The sequence below is a fragment of the Nyctereutes procyonoides genome, unplaced genomic scaffold (genome assembly GCF_905146905.1).
Source record: "Nyctereutes procyonoides isolate TBG_1078 unplaced genomic scaffold, NYPRO_anot_genome, whole genome shotgun sequence".
Classification (NCBI taxonomy): domain Eukaryota; kingdom Metazoa; phylum Chordata; class Mammalia; order Carnivora; family Canidae; genus Nyctereutes; species Nyctereutes procyonoides.
This window is the reverse complement of record NW_026575048.1, coordinates 29240565-29262736: the sequence shown is the minus strand read 5'-3', so window position 1 is coordinate 29262736 and position 22172 is coordinate 29240565. Positions and strand designations below refer to the sequence as shown.

The following is a 22172-nucleotide window of genomic DNA, read 5'->3' as shown; positions in this document are numbered from 1 at the left end:
TTTAATTATTATTCATTCCCCTGTCCATTGATATTTCTGCTATTTCTGTTTTTTTCCCCATTATAAAAAATGCTACCGTGAACATCTTTATAAATCTTCATGCACTTATGCTATGAGATTTGCTAGAGAATACCCCAGAAGCAGAATTGATGGCACATTTTAATTTTATCAGACATGGCCAAATCATTCTCCAAAGTAGCCATATGAATTTATACACCCACCAGCAGTGTAGGATAATCTCTATTTCTACATGTCCTCACCAATACTTGGTATTTCAGACTTTTAAATTTTGCTATCTGATGGGCAAAATGTACTGTCTTATTGTTTTAATTTGCATTTCTCATTTTCCTAGTGAGTTATAAGCATTTTTCATGCTTCTGTTTAATTTGGGAGGAAATGTTTATTCACATTTTTGTCCATTTTTCTTCTGTGTTTGACTTTTTTCTCTCATTTTATTTCTGTTGTAAAGAAAATGTCACAAGTACTGAAAAAGAATAAAGATTTACCATGTCACCTATCATCTATTAAAACATGTCCACACTAAGACTGTGGAAGCAAGCCCTTGAATCAAGAGATAGAGCAATGAAACACACAAATTGCTTTAAAACAGACATTTATCCACATGAGAATGTAAAAGCACATTCATTATTCTTCAAATGGTTTGTATCAGCTCTTTGAGATACCAGTTCCAATTAGGCCCTCACCTTATATTATGACTCAAAATAAATGCCAAATAAATTAAAACAGTAATGTATAGTTTAAAAAAAAATACCCCAGGCCAGAAGAAATTCAAACAGAACCTAGAGATTAAATCACAGGGTGCCTGGGTAGCTCAGTTGGTTGAGCATACAGCTCTTGATTTGGCTCAGATCATGATCAGGTCATGATTGTGAAATGGCTCCACATTCAGCATGGAGTCTGCTTGAGATTCTTTTCTTTCCTTTCCTCTTTCCCCTGCCCTCATGCTTACATGTACACACACACACTCTCTCTCTCTCTCAAATATATGAATAAATAAAATCATTAGAAGTTAAACTGTCACTGGGTAGTAGAATTTCAAGTTTTATTTCTTCCATAGACCATTTTTATATATATTTTTTTAAGATTTTATTCATCCATTGATGAGAGACACATAGAGGCAGAGACACAGAGGGAGAAGCAGGCCCCCTGTAGGGAGCATGATGTGGGACTCGATCTCGGGTCTCCAGGATCACGCCCTGGGCCAAAGGCAGGCGCTAAACCGCTGAGCCACCCAGGTGTCCCTATTTTTATATTGTTAAACAATGGCCATGTATTATTTTTATTATCTGAATTTTTTAATATTAATTATTTGGAAGAGAAAAATTAATTAGTTTTATTAATGCTACTGAAACTATTTTAGCTTTATCATGAGTTAATGTTTGGCTTTTAAAGCAGGTTTTTAATGAAAGAAATATTAAATGCCATATTTATATATATGTATATGTGTGTAAATAGATATGAATAACAAGATAAAGAAATAGTTAAGTGTTTAAGAATATAAATATTGTTTTAATTTTCATGGGGCAGTGTCATAGTCAATAATCATGTTTTTGGGGCACCTGGGTGGCTTAGGAGTCTGCCATCACGGTTTAGCGCCTGCCTTTGGCCCAGGGCGTGATCCTGGAGTCCTAGGATTGGGTCCCACATCGGGCTCCCTGCATGGAGCCTGCTTCTCTCTCTGCCTCTCTCCCTCTCTCTCTCTCTCTCTGCCTCATGAATGAATAAATAAATAAAATCTTAAAAAAAAAAAAAAAAAGAGTCTGCCATCAGCTCGGGTCATGATCTGAGGGTCTTGGGATTGAGCCAGGCATCAGGCTCCCTGTTCAGCGGGGACTCTGCTTCTCCCTCTCCCTCTGCAGCTCCCCCTGCTTGCTCTCTCTCTTTCTGTCAAATAAATTAATTAAATCTTTTTTAAAAACATCATGTGTTTTCCCAATTGTCAGCTATATGGGAAGGTTTTGATATTTTATCAGTCTAGTTCATTAATATTAAGTTAATTTAAAGGTATGATAAGAAAATTAACTTGACTAAGATATTCTGTCCAGAAATGAATTTTCAGGAGACAGTATGAAGTGGAGATCAGGCCAGAGGTATTATTTGTATAGTATTTGCCAGTAAGGCAAGCAGAATCCTTTGCTTTACAAGGATAATTTTGTAATAGAGAATTTTTATTTAGGAAATCATATTTCTTAGTATAAAATCTGAGACTTCCACTTCGAAAAAACGTGCATGTGTGTGTACTCACATGAACAAACACATGCATGTATGTAAAATCTCCTTGGGTATAGTATATACTCTTAAGATTGCTGGAATTATTTTTTCATTTTTAAAAATGTCAATTATGAAATAGACTTCAAACTTTTTACAAAGTTATAAGAATGGTATAGTAAACTATAGTATACCCTCCTCCTAGATTCATCAACTGTTAACATTTTGCCACATTTTAATTTTATTACTCTGTAATCTGCATGTTATTGTTAATATCATTGTTAATTTTGCTGAGCTGTTTGAGAATACACTGAAGTCATCATGACTCACTACTAAATGCTTCATGGATGTCCTATGAACAAGAATGTTCTCTTACATAACCACAGAAGAATTCTCAAATGTAGGCAATTTAACATCGATATAATGCTATTATTGTTCAGATACAAATTTTACCAATTGTCCTAATAATGACTATAGAACCTTTTCTTTTTATCTAGGATATAGTCCATGATCATGCACTGTACTTAGTTGTCCTAATGCTTTCATCTTCTTTTTTTTTTAATTTTTTATTTATTTGTGATAGTCACACACACAGAGAGAGAGAGAGAGGCAGAGACACAGGCAGAGGGAGAAGCAGGCTCCATGCACCCGGAGCCCGACGTGGGATTCGATCCCGGGTCTCCAGGATCGCGCCCTGGGCCAAAGGCAGGCGCCAAACCGCTGCACCACCCAGGGATCCCTGCTTTCATCTTCTTTAGTCTGAGGCAGTCATTCAACTTTTTTAAAAAATTTTTCATGATACTAATGTTTTTTAAAAGTACAGACATCTATTTTATAGATTGGTTTTCAGTTTGGAATTGCATGATTTTTTTTTTCTCATCATTAGATTCAGGTTTTGCTTTTTTGGAAGGAAGACTATATGAATATTTTTATTTCTTTCTCAGTGCATCTTGTAAGGAGGTATATAATATTGCTTCATCCCATTATTGGGAATCTTAACTTTAATAACTTGATTAAGATGGTGTCTGTCATATTTCTCTACTATAAAGTTGATATTTTTCCCTTTTACAATTAATAAGGAATTTGTGGAGACATAATTTGAAACTCTGTCAATTATCTGTTCCCCATCAAGCTTTCACCCATTGGTTTTTGGGGTTTTTGGTTTTTTTGTTTTTTCTTAAGTAAACCCTACCTGCAGCATGGGGCTTGAACTCAGGACCCTGAGATCAAGAGTCGCATACTCCACCAACTGAGCCAGTTAGGTGCCCGCATACCCAATGGTTTTAACATCTGTTGTACCTGCACAGTTATTACTGTGATGATGTCAAAATGATAATTTTCTAACTTCTGTATTTTCTTCCTTTTACATATATTAGCTAGCATTTCACTGAGTTTTTTCTTTGCCCTCATTTATTATTTTCTTATATGTTTATTTATTACTATCAGATTTATGATCTTATATTTAATTCAATGGACCCATTATTGTCATTTTGGCATATCCCCATTATTTCTTGAGCACATTTTTATTTTTCTGCAGCAAGAAATAGCAGGCTTACCTTGCATTTTTCCTATTCGTGTTCTGGAACCCATCACCTCTCCAAAACACCTTTCCTGATTTCTTTTAGTAGAAAACCGTATTTAAATGGCAAATCTTGGGGACACCAGGGTGGCTCAGTGGTTGACATTTGCCTTGGGCTCAGGTCATGATCCTGGGGTCCTGGGATTGAGTCCCGCATTGGGCTCCCTGCAGGGAGCCTGCTTCTCCCTCTGCATATGTCTCTGCCTCTCTCCCTATGTCTCTCATGAATAAATAAAGTCTCTAAAAAGTAAAAAAATAAATAAATGGCAAATCTTAAAGTCACAATTTTGTTTTTTTATTTTTATTTTTAAAATGTTTTATTTATTTATTTGACAGAAAGAGAACACAAGCAGGGGGACCAGTAGCCAGAGGCAGAGGGAGAAGCAGGCTCCCCACTGAGTAGGGAGCCCAACGTGGGGCTTGATCCCAGGACTCTGAGATCATGATCTGAGCCAAAGGCAGACACTTAATGGACTGAGCAACCCAGGTGCCCGTTAAAGTCACAATTTTAAAATAAAGTGTTAATTTTCCAACAAAAAATTGCTTACATTGTCACAAACTCTGAGTTAGAAATTGTTCTCATTTCACCTGCAATAATATTCCTACTATGGAGTTGGGTTTTTAAGAGGTATGACTTAGATGATTGTAGGTTTGCTAAATCCTTCAAATTTTGCATCTCTTTGTGTGTGTGTTAAATTAACAAACTTCTTTTCAACCATTGTTCTTAGCCCATTCTATTGTATGCCAGTACCCTAATTATTAAATAATGTTAACATACCAAATATATATGTTCATACTCCTGATAAATTATTGATTATATTGAGTATTTGCTGTTTACAAATTAGTCCAAATTCATACAGAAAGAATGGTAGTAAGTTCAGCCATGAAATAAATCGTGATAAAATAGTATAGATCTCTTAGATGTTTAATAGTAGTTTTCTTTAGAATAAATATAAATATTTCCTGTATTTCTAATTACATACTATATTTCCATTAGGTTGTATCTATCCTCACATAAATGATTGTGATAGAAAGAAGTTCTCTAAAATTATGAGAATAGTGTGTTCAAGAAATTGTGCCAGATTTTTTAGATTATGGTTGTATAAAATTTATAGGTCTACTGTGGATTTTTAAATTACTTAGAATATTTTATAATCACTTAACTTTGTTGGAAGGAAAGTATGTGGAAATTTTTTTATCAATTTAAACTATAAAGAAGTTACATAGCTACATAAGTTTTAAGTAATTCTTTATTACTGTGTTATTGTTCCTACTCAAATTTGCTTTCCCTTGTTAAGATTTATGCTGGAATTTTTTTTTAGTTAATATCGTACCATCCAAAAAAGGAAAAAAGAATTTATTTTTTTTTTGAAAAAAGAATTTAAATACAGGACTCCTAATAAAGTATCTCCGTTTCCTTAGTAGTAGATGAGTTCTATTCATAAAGTTGTTTATGGATTGTATTAGATTTAGGCAGTGTGTGGGTTAGGAGAGAGGGTTATTCAAGATTGGAGTTCCAAAACATGTTGGAAATAGCACATTGCTTTAATTTTTCACATATTTTAATATTATTCATATATTTCAGAAGATTCCATGCCTATGCCTGATGAAGTAAGCATGCTAACAGCAATTGCACTCTTCCTGTGGTCTGCTAGTAGTGAAATAATAGGAGTCCAGTCATTACAGAATGGCTGCATGAACAGATTTAAAAATGCATTAAATTCATGTGACCCATGGGTAAGTTACACTTAAACACAGTGGTAAAATTCCACTTTATCAGTAAAATTTTAGATTGATTCATTAAAATGGGTGATACATCAAATGAAAACCTAAATATTTGTTATATAGCTTTTGAATAGAAAAGCTGCAAAGGTTACTCACTTTAAGCACTTGGAGACATGTGTGTATGCATATTTATACATGCAAAATATTTTCCAATATCTGAAATGTTTGATGAACTCGGCTTATATTGGTAGAAATTTTACATGAGTCTATGATCATATTTTTCACTGTTTACTTAATGGCACCAAAAACATTAAAGAATAAATTTATATTATAAGTTTTATTATATTACATGTTTTGATGAAATTTTTCTAGAAAATACATTTTTTTTTTGGTTTCACAATGTCAGAGTCTAAAGATTCTCAGTCCTGCTGCACATCAGAAAAAAATAAGTTTAGTAACATGATTCCTAGACTCTGCTACTGTCTTCCTGAATCATAAGTCTGTATTTTAAAAATACTGCCCAAGTATTTCTTATGCCCAGCAAGGTCTGGCAACTTCTCTTCTACCGAAGTGCTGAAACTGCTTTATTCTACTATTTGACCCATAGGGTGATGGATCTTCCTTTTGTTGTTGTTGTTGTTGTTGTTGTTGTTGTTGTTGTTGTTAGTATGAAGTCTTTTTAAGCTAAAGTGGAGCCAATGAGATTTTACTTTCTAGTCCTGGAAAACTTAAATTGGCATAAGCAGTCATTTCCAGGGAATTCAAATGAACTTGAGTTGTCTAGTGTATTTTTATAGCAGTATTTGACATCATTTAGATACTAGCTTTCCTTACTAAATAGGTTGAAGTAAAAGGGACAATTGTCAAGTAAAGAAAAAATAAAAAACATATATTGGAATTCCTAGCTTCTTCCACACTATAGAAATATATGAATTATGTAAGCTTGGTAATTTGGCAGTTACCATGTAAGGAATATTTATTTGATTAATTTTAATTAATTTTGGAGGTTTCATTATTCTAACTTAATTTAATTTTGAAAGTTTCATTATTCTAACTTCATTTCCATAAATAGAAAATGGCATTTATTCATCCCACATTTTTATTTTCATTCTGCAATATCACATCTTTTCAGCATATATTAAGTTGCAGTGTGATTGTACAGCAAATAAGAACTATCACACATGTTAATTAATTAAATGATTTTCTTTTATAGGTTCAAGCCAAATGTTACCAGCTTCTCCTCTCAGTCTTCCAGCATTCCAATCGTGCCCTATCAACCCCCTATATCCATTCTTTAGCTCCAATAGTGGTTGAAAAGCTGAAAGCTGTTGAAAGAAATAGACCAGCCAGTAGCACAGAACTTTTAGCTGTTCAAGAAGGAATCAAAGTTCTGGAAACATTAGTTGCTCTTGGGGAAGAACAGAATAGTAAGTATTCTTAATAAAAACACAATAATCCAAAATGAAGAACTGTGTGTGTGTGTGTGTCTGTGTGTGTGTGTGTGTACATGTATATATACTTCTTCTTTGATATTGGACACAGGCCATTGCAGTAAGTTTACTAAGGAGTGGTTACTATCTGAAAGATTAATATTTTTGCTCATACTACTAACAATGTATTGAGGTGATTCAAATTCACTTTTTTTATGAGCAAGAGGTTAAAACAAATTACTGATAGCATTTCAACACATTGATTTTTTTCTTCTAGGAATGTACTATTTAAGACCTAGGAAAAATGTCGATATTTAATTGATTTATAAAAATAATTTATTACGGTGTCATAATACAAGTACATAAGCTTTATAACAAATAGGATCAGATTAATATTAATGCTAAACATCATTATTAAAATACCTCCAATTTTGAAATTTAAAAATCATTTTTATTTAATGAAAAGCTACCAGAGGGGCGCCTGGGTGGCTCAGTTAAGTGGCTACCTTCGGCTCAGGTCATGATCCCAGGGTCCTGGAATCAAGCCAAGTCGGACTCCCTGCTCAGCCAGGGGCCTGCTTCTCCTCCCTGTCCCCTGCTCATGTTCTCCCTCCCTCACTTTCTCTCTCTCAAATAAATAAATAAAATCTTTAAATAAAAACAAGGAAAAGCTACCAGATACATCCATTTAATCAGACTTAGGCAGTTTAATTCCTACTCTTCTTTATTCCTTTGATTTCATCACAGTCTAAGATTTGTTTTTAGAAATATGACTTTTAATTGTTGCAGAAAGACTATGCTTTTTGAACTGTGATTGAACATTAAGCTGTTTCTAATTTTTCAATATCGTAAATAACTGAGATGAGTATCCTTGTACAGATATCTTTGCACACATTTTTTATTATATCTATCAGATAAATTTCTTAACATGAAATTACTAGAGATTGAAGGAAGTGCATGTTTTTAAGGCTTTTAATATATGTTGCCAGATTACTCTTCAGATAACAGTTATATCCATTTTTTCTATCGTAAGTTTTTTTCTTTTTCCCTTTAAAAAACTGACAGGAAATTGGAAGGTAGAGGCTTTGAAAAAGTTATTTTAAGAGCTTCACTATAAAATAATAACCCTTGGGATCCCTGGGTGGCTCAGCGGTTTAGTGCCTGCCTTGGGCCCAGGGTGTGATCCTGGAGACCCAGGATCGAGTCCCATGTCAGGCTCCCGTGCATGGAGCCTGCTTCTCCCTCTGCCTGTGTCTCTGCCTCTGTGTGTGTGTGTGTGTGTGTGTGTGTCATGAATGAATAAATAAAATCTTAAAAAATAAAATAAGATTTTAAAATAAAATAATAACCCAGGGGCTCCTAGGTGGCATCTGACTCTTGGTTTTGGCTCTGATGGTGGTCTGGGGTCTGGAGATTGGACCCTGAGTCGGGTTCTGCACTCTGCGCTTGGAATCTGCCTGTCCCTCTCTCCCTCCCCCTCTGCTCTTCCCCACAACACACACACACATGCCTGCATGCATTTGTGCTCTCTCCCTCAAATAAATAAAATCTTTTAAAAAAATAATAATCCAGAATTATGAAAGTGGAAAAGGAGAAATGCAGAGGTAGTTATGAAAAAAACTGACCTGAGTTGATGAGTTACGGGTTATAGGGAGCAAAAGAGGAGAGCCAAAACAGAACTGTTCCCTGAAAGAAGTGTGGAAGGAGTATCAAAATTGGAAAAGTCAGGAAGAAAGACTGTTTGGGAGTTGATAAGTTTAGTTGAAATTAGATATCAGTAGAAGGGTTCCCTGGGTGGCTCCGCGGTTTAGCGCCTGCCTTCGGCCCAGGGCGTGATCCTGGGGTCCCAGGATTGAGTCCCACATCAGACTCCCTGCATGGAGCCTGCTTCTCCCTCTGCCTGTGTCTCTGCCTCTCTCTCTCTCTCATGAATAAATAAATAAATAAAATCTTAAAAAAAAAGAAATTAGATATCAGTAGATTATTTGGATAGAAATGGTGTGGCTGACGTCATGGCCTGTGTTTGTGACCGTCATGGCCAAAACCAAAGGTACATGGTGGCCATCTCATTATATCATATATGTTCATTCATTCATTCATTGATTTGATGTTATCTTCCTGGTAAACACCATCATATCGCATTTATAGGACTCATTTCCCTTTGGTTTTTGCATGCATTCAGCCTTATATTTATCTTAATTTTTTTTAAATGCCAATTTTACTATAACTCTCAAAAGTCTTCCTACAAATACAATGCATCTATTATCTCAGTGAAGCAGTCTTAAAAAATGAAGAAACCATGATAATGCTTATTGCTGATAGATCTCACCAACACTTAAAACTATAATATATAGTTATATAAAATATAGTAATATAATTCCCAGAGGGTGAATTTTCTAGCTTTTAAATTTGTTTTATCATTCAACTTTCTTCACAACAGTTGCAAATGCTAATTTTTTGTTTTTAACTTTGCAGTATCCATTACAGAAATAGGCAGTGAATGTTTTTATACTCAACATGACCAAGGTTATAAGCAAAGACATCGGAATTATATTTGAGTCTTAATTCTCATCATCTTTATTCAATCTGCTACTCAGAACTTGTCTTACCTTCTTTTGAAACTTCTCTAGGATTCAAGAGAATCTTGCTTTCTATTCTTATATCTAATCATCTCATAACTAAATAGCTATAATAGTGTCCTAATCAATTTTACCTCTCCTTTGTTTAAGTATTGTGAGTAGCAGGGTGCCTGGGTGGCTCACAGGGGCAGAGTGGGATTAGGGTTCTGGAAAGGCCTCATGATTATCTTCATTGTCTTTCTTGAGGTCAGTGAGTGTTGTATTCCATGTTCTGGATCAGGTGCTTCCTGCTCCCCTACAGCCTTGGCTACTATCATTCTACAAAAATTAACAGAAATTAAAAGTGGAAAAAGCACGATTCTCAATGTTTATTATCAGATACATACGTATATATGATCACATTTTTTTCTTAAGAAAAATACCAGCTTTAATGAAACTTATATTCCAGGATGGAATTGTTAATATGGGAAGACAAAGAGACTAATAAGTGGGATTAACTCTCCAAATAAATCTCTCAGGGCTTCGAATTTATGTCAGCCAGACATGGGTTCTTGTTTTTTAACCCTAAATTCTACATATTTGATTCTTTTTGAGATATTTTCCCCTTACTTACTGTGGGTTTGAGGGGATGATGAAATGGGAAAGAGTTGTATTTCTATTTTAAAAAGAAGGAATACCTAGTTTTAGTTAAATAACAGTAAAGGGATGCTGCTCAGGTTCTGTTTCCTATTCTAACCTCCCTATTCTGAAATACCCTTAAAAATGTCATGATCATGCTCTCTGAGTACATTTCACCAAATGGCCAGCATTTTTTTTTGTTTGCCTTTCCTTAAAATTTAAATTCAGTTAATTAACATGTAATATATTATTGGTTTCAGAGGTAGAGGTCAGTGATTCTTTAGTCGTATATAACACTCAGTGCTCATTACATCACTTGCCCTCTTTAATGTCCATCATCAAGTTACCCTATGCCCCTTCCCCTCCAGCAATCCTCAGTTTGTTTCCTAGATTTGAGTCTCTTGTTTGTCTCCCTCTCTGATTTCATCTTGTTTTATTTTTCCTCTCTTCCCCTGTGACCCTCTGTTTTCTTAAATTTTTTTGTATTTTTAGTTTAATAAAACAAATTAATATAAATCTAAAACATAATCTTAACAAACCTGGTCTTCAGCCCTAACATAGCTTGCACTAAGTAAATATTTAATATACTTATGAGTTATTATTGAAGTCTAAAACAGATTCTATCTACTTATGTTTTATTATGATACTATTGTGGTAATTGCCTAATTTTAAAATTAAAGTTTATTGTAATTGACAGATTCGTGATGATCTTCAGAATGTATCATTGTTATTTGCAGGAGTCCAGTTACTTGCCCTTTTAGTTCCCACTTTGATCTCTTACCTGCTGGATGAAAATTCTTTTGCCTCAGCAAGCACAGTTTCCAAGGATCTTCATGAGTTTGCGCTCCAGAATTTAATGCATATTGGACCTCTATATCCACATGCTTTCAAGACAGTAATGGGAGCGGCTCCTGAATTGAAAGTACGTTTGGAAACTGCTGTTCGAGCAAGCCAAGCCAGCAAAGCTAAAGCAGCTACCAGGCAGCCAACCCCTACTGTACATTCTACACCAACCATTAAGCTAAAAACAAGTTTTTTTTAATTTGATATTCCATTCATTTTTGTTTATGTTGTCAACTGACAATTTATTAGTGATAGCCACTGTACCATCCTGGGCTACAGGTTCTACTTTATTTGTATATGGGTATTGTATGCTCTAAGTAGGTTAAGTAAAATAATGCTTATGCCACTTTCTGATTTGGAAGGAGTGATTGTTTTTATCATGTGGTGTTTGTGCTTTCATTTTCCTCCTAATTCTTTTTTATTAATTTATTTTTTAAATACTGAGCCACAGTCTCTTAAATTTAAGTGCTAAAAACAATTATATCACATAGTTGGGTAGCCTATTGGTATTGTCCGGGGAAAAAATAGGTCAATATTCAGCATCTGTCAAGAAAAAATTTAATTGAGAAACAAGCAGAATTTAAATTTTGAAGAAACTAAAAGAATGGAAAATGTTTCGTGGTGTATATAATATGAATAAAGGCACGTTTTCTTAGCATTTTTCAAAATGTCCTTACCTTTCTGATAGATCTTTTTAATTACTAAATTATGCTTGTGTGTATTTTAGTTGTTAACTGAATTAAAACTCTCATTTAAAGGTCTATTAAATGTTTCAAATGTGGAATGATGTTCTGCTTTTTTTTTTTGATGGCTAAAATTTGACCTTGGTTATGTTTTATAACCACAATACAGAGCATTGAGTCCTGACTATGATGGTTAGTTTCATTCGTTAAATATTTATTGAGTGCCTACTGTATATGAGGCATCAGGCTAAGTGCTACAGGGCATACAAAAATGAATTCGTCATAATTATGATGATGCCAGTCTGTTGTGCAATGGGAATTTTACCACATCAAGTAGATAATAGATGAGATAAGCATTGACACAATGTTGAGCAAATTTTAAACACCCAAGTTTTACCAGAGAGTGTTACATAGACTGCAGTATCAACAAAAAATCACCTTTCTGAATATTCCAGATGCATACCTCTTTATCATCTGCTGCCACCTACCTGCTTTCATGCCCTAACCAGCTGGCGACTCCTGTCTTCCTGTCAGGCTGTCTTATTCAGGCTTTTAGGCCTCACATAGGTGCTTTCTTTCACCAGTTGTCTCACTTTCCTTTATATCTACAGGGTGGTTTTTTCATTTCATCAGGCTTTGTTTAGTTTATTCACACGGGAGTGCAACCTTCACTACAATCAATTATGAACATTTTCATTATTCCAAAAAGAAATCTCATAGGCCACCCCGATGGCTCAGTCAGTTGAGCGACTGACTCTTGATTTTGGCTCAGGTCATGATATCAGGGTCATGAGCCATGCCTTGGGCGCTGTACTGGTGGGCAAGGAGTCTGCTTAAGATTCTTTTCCCTCGGGGATCCCTGGGTGGCGCAGCGGTTTGGCGCCTGCCTTTGGCCCAGGGCGCGATCCTGGAGACCCGGGATCGAATCCCACATCGGGCTCCCGGTGCATAGAGCCTGCTTCTCCATCTGCCTATGTCTCTGCCTCTCTCTCCTTCTCTCTCTGTGACTGTCATAAATAAATAAAAAAAAATTAAAAAAAAAAAAAGATTCTTTTCCCTTTCCTTCTCCCTCTCCCTTTGTCCACCCCCCCCACGCCACCCCCGCCCCAGCTTACGTGTACTTGTGTATGCTCTATCTCTGAAATAAATAAATCTTAAAAAAAAAAAGAAACCTCACACCCTTTAGCGATCACCCTACAACCTTTCCATTTATTGCCAGCCTTTCACTACCACTAATCTACTATCTATCTCCATCAATTCTTGTTATGAACATCTCGTATAACATCTCACATAGAATATATGGTCTTTTGTGACTGGCTTCTTGATGTTTTTTTGCTTGTTTGGGTTTTTTTGTTGTTTTGTTTGTTTGTTTGCTTTAGCTTTCAAAAAACTTTATTGGGGGATAAGCCTCACTCAGAAAAAGCCAACCTCTAAAAAAGGAGCTGCGGGTATGTAAGCTGATTTGATGTATATTCATGACTTGAACTTTCATGGCTCAAAATAAAGACCCTCAAACACAAATGAATCTAAAGCTATCATAATCCCAAATCATGTGATTCACATAGATGTGCTTAAATTAGCTCTTAAAATATGATCTATGTACTAAGAGCTGTCCTTTCCTCATGATTAACTGAAGCATGTGGCCATTAAAAGGGAGGGGGAGGGAGGGCGCCTAGGTGGTTCATTTAGTTAAGCATCTGCCTTTGGCTCAGGTCATGCTTCTGGGGTCCTGGGATGGAGCCCTGCATCGCATTAGGCTCCCTGCTCAGCAGGGAGTCTGCTTTTCCCTCTCCCTCTGCCACTCTCACTGCATATTGTCTCACTCTCTCTCTCTCTCTCTCAAAGAGTAAAATCTTTTAAAAGAAAATAAGAGGGAGGGGTGGCAAATGTGATTTGGAACTTTCTGGCACACTACATCCAACTACTGTGGGTACACAAAAAGACAGTACATAAGATGCAAAGGGTTAATGCCCACCAGAGTTTGCACCTAGACCCTGTGCAAGATGCAGCTCCGCTAGAGTTTTGATCAGTTCACTTAGGGAAAAAGTGCCTAGCAACAACCCTCATGCCTCATTTACACCCATCTATGGCCCTCACTGACTCAATGGTGTTTTTTGTTTTTGTTTTTTTTTCCTTTTAAGAACATCTGAAGACATGGCAAATGGTTGGAACCACCATCAAGTAACAGCAATTTCAAAAGCTGAAAAAGCTCTAGACCATTTCCTGGTCCAGTCTTCTCCCCTATTGTTAGAGTTCTGCCACCAAAAGTGGGGGAAATGGTGTCTAGTTCTTCGTGACCAGGCCTTGGCAAAAGTCAGTAAATAAAGAGAGCTTGTCGAAGGCAGAACCATTTTATGGGCAACCTCCTGTAGGTGCAAATTTGGTGGTTGAGAAAAGAAGGAGCAAGGCGTGTGTGCAAAAACCAGTTAAGAGTCCCTTTGTCAAAAAAAAAAAAAAGAGTCCCTTTGTCAAGGGTTTGGTGACCCAACCCCAGATGCCAAGGATGGTGCCAGCAGACCAGGACCTGCCAAAACCCATTATTCAGACGGAAAAGGAAGCGAAGACACCAAAAACTGCAGTCAGTTCTGAAGTTTTCACAGTTGATATTTGTTCTTTGTCACAGTTAAGGACTTGAATAAGAATCATGAAACTTGAACATATTTTATTATTCAGGATTTTAAAAAATTTGTCACATACTGAAAGACTACATTCAGTGTGGGTCGGGTCTCACAGCGTTTGCTAGAACTTGGTTGTGAAGCACACATAGCACCAGCTGGAAACCATCTATGGGGAGTGACTGGTGGGCAGGCCAGAGGCCTCTCCTTCATTGATACCAAGTCAGAAGTCCTGTCTCCAGTTGTGCCTCCTGCCTTGACTGTTCTGATCAGCAGCTCCCCCCATGCGAATGGGGGGCACACCAAACCCTGACACCCCTCCCCTCTCCTGCTGGCTAGCCAGTGGTACAAAAACTGAGGTATGGATACCAAATTTTTTCATTGCAAGTGCACTGGGTATCTGAACATTAGGAGGAAATAAAAATGTCCAACAAGATTTCCAATGAGCTCGTTGCTTACCGAATCTCCCATGATATAGTTGAATCCAAGAATAACCGATGGTAAATAACAGGTCTTCATTTGTGTTCCAAATGAAAGTGATATGATCATGTCTCTGTTCAGCTGTGCCCAGACATAAAGTACTGACATGATAGGAAGAATCATCAACAAATGCATATTCATTGCTAAGCCCGTAATCACGATGCAAATCCAGTTAAAGAGGAGCATGAATAAATAGCCAGCTGGCCTCCCATCAAAAGCTCCTGTTTCAAGGCATGTAGAATATTGATATAAGAAATATAAATTGACCAAATAAAGAAATCCAATTCCTGGATCCATGGGGAAATAAAAAGTAGCGGTGATTGGCCTCCAAATCTGGAAGCAATAGAGGAAGGCTTCTTCAGGCCAGAGGAAGAAGTAAGTAGTAGGCTGATGAGACCAGGTTTGCCAACGAGGGCACTGCAACAGTAGTGACCAACCAACAGCATGTTAGCCAGGATGCTCCTGAACCAGTCCCCAATTTGGGACATCTTCACCTTTTAGGTGACTAGAATGTGCATAGCCACCCAATTCCCCATCCCTGGCCCCTTGCTACATGGTCCCCTCTGTGAGTGAAAGGCATGGAGGAGTCCACCAAGCTAGGGAGCAGAAGGCAGAGATCTCCAGATTTGGTGCCACTCTTGACTTACTGTCTTTAAGCTTCATCCATGTGGTGACATACATTAGTACTTCCTCCCTTTTTATGGCTGGATAGGGATCCCTGGGTGGTGCAGCGGTTTGGCGCCTGCCTTTGGCTCAGGGCACGATCCTGGAGACCCAGGATCGAATCCCATATCGGGCTCCCGGTGCATGGAGCCTACTTCTCCCTCTGCCTGTGTCTCTGCCTCTCTCTCTCTGTGACTATCATAAAAAAAAAAAAAAAAGATTTATGGCTGGATAATACTCCACTGTATGTGGACCAATTTTGTTTATCCATTCACCAGTTGATGGACACTTGGGCTGCTTTCACCCTTTGCCTATTAGAAATAATACTGCTAAGAACAACTGTGTGCAAGTTTTAGCTGGACATGTTTTCATTTCTCTTGGGTATACATCTAGGAGTGGATTGCTGACTCGGTTGATAACTCTTCAGCTTTTTAAGGAACTTCTAGACTTCTTCAATTGCTTGTTTCTTGTTTCTTGCATATATAAGCCCCTTTTCAGCCACCTATTTATGAAGTATAAAGTTTATTTCTGGGACGCCTGGGTGGCTCAGTGGTTGAGGATCTGCCTTTGGCTCAAGTCGTGATCCCGGGACCCTGGGATCGAGCCCTGCTTCGGGCTCCCTACGAGGAGCCTGCTTCTCCCTCTGCCTATGTCTCTCTGAGTCTCTCATGAATAAATAAGTAATATCTTTAAAAAACAACAACAGCTTTATTTCTGCCTTGGCTATTTTTTGCTATTCTTGGTACCTCCTAGACTTTTACCATCATTTCCCACCTTGAGGTAGACTGCATCTTGCATTAGCAATGATTTCTCTCTTTTTTTATCCCTCTCTCCCTCACTACCTACTTTCCTTCCTTACTCCTTCCTTCCTTCCTTCCACCCTCCCTCCCTCCCTCCTTCCCTCCCTCCTCTCCCCAGTACTACTTTTTACTTTCTCTAAACTCTTCTGAGCCACTGACAACCTAACTTCTAGTTCTCTGTGATAATATTTATAAAAGGAACTCTGTTTGAAACATTATATTTATTAATTGGTTTCACTGCCTAATCCTTAAGATTATTCTCAACCCCAAGAATCGTTATTTATTTGATTCTAAATATCCAGTATCGAGAAGCTAAAAGAAGCATGATGATAGCCAATGGATTCTTTCGGAAGCATAATCTGAGCAGTTTTAACATTAAAAGAAATAGTATTTTTTATTTACCTTCCAGGTTCTTGTTAATATCGAATTTGAATTTGAATTCTGAATTCAATTAGAACTAAACTTTGAAGTCTGGTTTCCCTTTCCCAAATAGATTCTGCTATCGACTAAGGATAGAACTTCAGACAACCTAACCTTTTAGGGGCCAGTTCTCTCATCTATAAAAGTAGATGAAAACTTACTAGGTATTCTCTCTATGATCTTTTGCATATATAAAAAGTACATGTCTATAGGTTTATCCTTATTTTTATCAAGAGAGTGTTTGGCCAGTCCTTTAGTATTAGCACAAAACATGATTTAGTCTGATAAGTTGTTTTTACATGTATATAAAATAGCTATCAGTAAGACAGTATAAAATATATTAAATCCAGAGAGCAGCTAAAATATTGCAGATTATGACTATTAAAAAGAGCTGCCATTTCTGTTGTGCACCAGGCACTGAGCTAGACACTTAATATCCATTCTTTTCTTTCAAACATTTTTTTCATTCAAACAGTGCTGAATAAGGTCTACAATTAGCCCAATTTTCAAAACACATTTAATTATATGAATCACTATGCTTCACATTTTCCTCATTCTTAACTGGAATTTTTAGGTTCATGCCAGAAATGGCTAGAGTACAGCTATAAATAAATTTCTTGCCTTATTGCTTTCCATCACACAGATTACTTTTAAAACCTAATTAATCATTACAAACCTATTACTACTTCTATATTAATAATAATAATTATGACATATAATTAAATAATTATGAAATTGTCATTTATGGACTTCACAAAATTTTACTTAAAAATTTCATGTCTTAATCATAATTTCTTAATCATAAGAAAAGTTATCCTGAAGTTTTTGGTACTGTCTCTAAACAAATATGTGAGAACCATGCATGCACACAAGGGACCAGTACAACTGTTTTTTCTTTTCTTTCAGAAGAATTTGTTCACAGCCTTGGTCCCCTACCCACACTTCTCGATCTCTTTTTGCCATTAGAATTTGTGGGTTTCCATTTCAGACATTGTTTTTCTCATACACATATACTCTATTTGCCTTTTTTCCCCTTGACTTCCAATGCAAGTCAAAAGAATCCATGAAAATTTAAGTAAATTTGTTTGGCTTTTCCAACTTTAGCTTCAATTGTTCGTTTTTTTCTTTAAATCTCTTCCTTCTGGGATCCCTGGGTGGCGCAGCGGTTTGGTGCCTGCCTTTGGCCCAGGGCGCGATCCTGGAGACCCGAGATCGAATCCCACGTCGGGCTCCTGGTGCATGGAGCCTGCTTCTCTCTCTGCCTATGTCTCTGCCTCTCTCTCTCTGTGTGTGACTATCATAAATAAATAAAAATTAAAAAAAATATCTTCCTTCTTTCCAACTCATTTCCGTTTGTATAGGAAAATACCTCTCTTTTTTGTGGGGAAAAAAAAAGGCATGACAGACTGATGCGTATCCAAGCCAAGAGATAAAGAGGAACTGAGAACAAAGAAGGGCAGTATGGCCATTCATCTTCAGACAGGTGGACCAGAGGGGAAGCCGCGGGCTTTGGTGCAGACATGGCCAAGTCCAAGAACCACACCACGCACAACCAGTCACAAAAATGGCACAGAAATGGCATCAAGAAACCCCGGTCACAAAGATACGAATCTCTTAAGGGGGTAGACCCCAAGTTCCTGAGGAACATGCGCTTTGCCAAGAAGCACAACAAGAAGGGCCTGAAGAAGATGCAGGCCAACAATGCCAAGGCCATGACTGCGCGTGCTGAGGCTATCAAGGCCCTTGTCAAGCCCAAGGAGGTTAATTAAGCCCAAGATTCTAAATGGCGGCAGCCGCAAGCTCAATCGACTTGCCTACATCGCTCACCCCAAGCTCGGGAAACGTGCTCATGCCTGCATTGCCAAAGGTCTCAGACTCTGCCAGCCAAAGGCCTAGGCCAAGGCTCAAACCAAGGCCCAGGCTGTAGCTGCGACCCTGGCTCCGGCTCTGGCTCCTGCTTCTACTCCTGTTTCTACTCCTGCAGCACAGGCTCCCAAAGGTGCCCAGGCCCCCACAAAGGCTCCAGTGTAGAGGCTTCTGCCTGCCAGTGTGAGGACGGAAGGACTGGTATGACCCATGGGCTTCTGTCTGCATGGGCCTGGTGTCCTCCTGTGCTATTTGTACAAATAAACCTGCGGCAGGATCTGTAAAAAAAAAAAAAAAAAAAAAAAAAAAGACAGGTGGACCAGAGAGCCGATTGCATCAACAGGTCAATGTTTCAAATAAGTGGTCTGCAATTGAATATAAAATGAGATTTTTCCAAGAAAGCTGTTAAAAACAATTAACTTATAATAGTGCATTTCCTGACACTGGATAGGCACAAAGAGAACTTGAATTCCTGTTTGTCAAAGATTTTGTGGTAAGATTATCTACTGCTATCTTATTTATTCACTGGATGATTATTTGTGGAACACCTATGTGCCAGGCATTGGGAATAAAATAGTGAACAGTCAAGCAAAGAATCTGCCATGGTTATTTTTACATTCTACTTGGGGAGGGATATAAAATAGTCACAAGGTTATGATAAGTAGTTGGAGGAAATAGTATGAAGTATAGTTTGATAAAAAAAATAAGCAGATATTTCTCTTTTTAAGTTTTTAAAAAATTTTTAAGTTCTCTCTATACCTCGTGTGGGACTTGAACTCATGACTCCAAAATCGAAAGTTGCATGCCCCTGTGAATAAGCCAGCTAGGAGCCCAGAGGTAAGTATTTCTACATAGGATTTTTCAGAGCTCCAGACTCTCATCTGCTCTTCACACCTGAAATGTGACTACCTACCATTGGTTATCTCAGAGATTCCTCAAACTCAATTAATTTAAAACTGGATTCTTCACCTTCTTATCTAAAACCAACTTTCCTATTCATGATTTCCCAGTAAATAGCACAAATATTTTATCCTGTCATATGAGACATAAATCTTGGTAACATCCCTGACACTTGCCACCTTTTCCCTCACTATGCTTAGTTCATCACCAAGTTTCCTAAATATCTTGTCAAATCCCTCTAAATGCCTTTATTGCCATTGTTATCATTTGCAGTGCAGATCACCACATCTGGTTGTATACAGCAAAGTGGTGGGTGTGAACTGTAGGGTCAGTTTTTCTGGGTTGGAATCTGGCTCCATTATTCACAGGCTGTGTAACCTTGGGTAAGTCACTTATTCCCTCTGTGTCTCAGTTTCTGCATCTGTAAAATGAAAATAACAATACTTATTTTATAGAATAGCTGTGGATGAAATAAGTTATACTTGCAAATGACCTTAAAAATAGCACCAGACCCTTAGAAAACAATTTAGAAATGTCAGTTGATACTATATTTTCCATACAGAAAATGAAATGATCTTTATAATTTTTTTACCTTACTGAAAACTCTCCAGTTGCTTACCTTAGCAAAAAGACCAGTTTTTTAGGGTGACCTGCAAGGCCCTGCATAATCTGGCCCTTGCCTACTTCCCTCCTCATGCAGGTCCTATGGCCACATAGTAGTGTTCCGATCTGTCAAGTGAAAGTAATGTTAAGAGCACCTGGGTGGCTTAGTTGGGTAAGTGTCCGACTCGATTCCAGCTACAGTTGTGATCTCAGGACTGTGGGAGGACCCTAGCTTTCAGCCGCACATCAGGCTCCATTCTCAGCGTGAAGTCTGTTTGTCTTTCTCCTTCTGCTCCTCTCCCTGGTCACTCTCTCTCTTTCTCTCTCTCTCTCTCTCAAACAAATAAACTCTTTAAAAAAAAATTAGAACTTACCCCTTAAGGATGTTGTAAAGATTGAGCTAATATGTACAAAGTGCATTATTTATTTTTAGTAAATGCTCATAACTACTAGCTATAAAAATAATTGCTATTACTTGCCTCGTGCTTTTTTTTAAAAAAAATTGTATTTATTCATAAGAGACACAGAGAGAGAAGCAGAGAAATAGGCAGAGGGAGAAGCAGGCTCCTCACAGGGAGCCCAATGTGGGACTCTATCCCAGGACCCCAGGATCACGCACTGAGCCAAAGGCAGACGCTCAACCACTGACCACCGAGGTGCCCTCCTCTTGCTCTTTATGTCAGCTATATTGGACTTCTTTCAAATGCAGTAAGTACTTTTCTTCCTCAAGTGTTTGAATTTTGCTTAAAAAGCTCCATTCCACCTTCTGCTAATTGATTTATACTCTTCCTTCATGTCTTAATCTGGTGCATTCTCGTAAAAACATTGCAGCATTAATGTGATTATTGCCATATCCTAAAAATGGTATTATTTAGATTATTTAAATGATCTTTTTCTCCTGTAAGGAAAATGCATATATTGGCTCCAGAAGCTTGAATACAATCAGCTTACAAGTTATAATGTTACACATTATGATTTCACGTGAAAGTGTGTATAAGCTGGTTCAAACCACTCCTTTTGTTACTTCATGTCCTGCAGCTGGGGGGAAATCTGGGAAAGGAGATAACATAGATAATGGCAGGATTTTCCATTACAGAGAACAACTAACTGCAAGTGCTAAAATTAATACATACTGAACAGCAGTAGCATATTGAAGGCCTGTAGGGAAGAGGGAGAGAGATATATACTACATACAAAACACACCAAATCTTGTTTAGACAAACATTAAGAAAACAGAGGTCTCCAAAATCTAAAACAAAAATGTGTCAGACCTCTTTAACCTCACTCACTTTTCTTGTTTTTCTGGCATAATGCCCAGATTTTTCCCTGTCATGTTTGAAAAAAAAAAAAAGGTACCACTTTGGATTCTTTTGAGAACTGATTTAGTTTATATTTCAGGGCTATCAGATAGGAGTTTGGGGGGAGATACTGTTCTGAGCAATTCAAATCCACATGACAACTGGGTATCTTCTCAGCAAAGGCTTCACCTAAAAACCAGTACATCTCTGCTGCACGGTTGGCAGGAAGAGCCAGCTTATAAAAATGTTCTCTCCCTACCCCAAGTCCCACAACGGTTATCTTTATGTAATGGAGATACATGAATTAATTGAAATTCCATTCCTTCCTTAGAAATGGGGGCACTGTAGTTATTAAAGTAGAGAAGAGGAGGAAGATAAGAACTTGTAGGGTAGACGTTCCATTCACTGGAAATGTTAAAAGAGAAATGGGTAGAGAGGCAAGGGATGGAGCTGATGGGGAGAAAGAAAAAGTATGGGTTCAAAAACCCATTGATTGTTGCTTAGAGGAATAGAACTTTAAGTTCTATATTCTAAGAGAAGTCTTGCTACAGTTTCAGATGTGTATTATCATTTTAGTCTCCTGCAGTGTTAGCAATATAGATAATGAAAGCAATCCTGATTTTAGATTTTAAGTATTTCTTCCTCCACACATCAGTCACTACAGAATTAAAATTAATTTTAATTTCAAAATAAAATCTTACTTAATTAGTCAAATGTATTAAAAAGTGTTAGTCAAATAAAATGAAATTTCATTTAAAAAAGAAAATTGGGCAACCCTCTAATTTCAACCATACCCTTCCAAAAAAAATAAGAATAATCATAAATGATGATAGAGGAGATT

The 22172-nt window shown here is 37.3% G+C and overlaps 1 protein-coding gene and 2 pseudogenes across 3 annotated transcripts in view; 2 read left to right on the top strand and 1 right to left on the bottom strand.

The window, feature by feature from the left end:
• The window catches only part of HEATR5B (HEAT repeat containing 5B), a 98318-nt gene extending 86537 nt beyond the window's left edge, over positions 1-11781 (top strand). For 2 of the 3 annotated variants that reach the window (XM_055327221.1, XM_055327220.1), the window contains exons 34-36: positions 5394-5545; positions 6747-6960; positions 10898-11781. In XM_055327221.1, coding sequence (XP_055183196.1) covers positions 5394-5545; positions 6747-6960; positions 10898-11202 — 671 coding nt within the window. In that variant the 3' untranslated portion in view covers positions 11203-11781. Of the gene's footprint in view, positions 1-4144; positions 4588-5393; positions 5546-6746; positions 6961-10897 lie in introns of those variants that run through there. The other variant, XM_055327222.1, reaches the window with a different exon arrangement.
• A 2689-nt stretch (positions 11782-14470) lies between these two features.
• Positions 14471-15269, bottom strand: LOC129510854 (derlin-1-like; annotated as a pseudogene).
• Positions 15270-18164: 2895 nt separating this feature from the next.
• On the top strand, positions 18165-18807 carry LOC129511136 (60S ribosomal protein L29-like; annotated as a pseudogene).
• The last annotated feature ends 3365 nt before the right edge of the window (positions 18808-22172 follow it).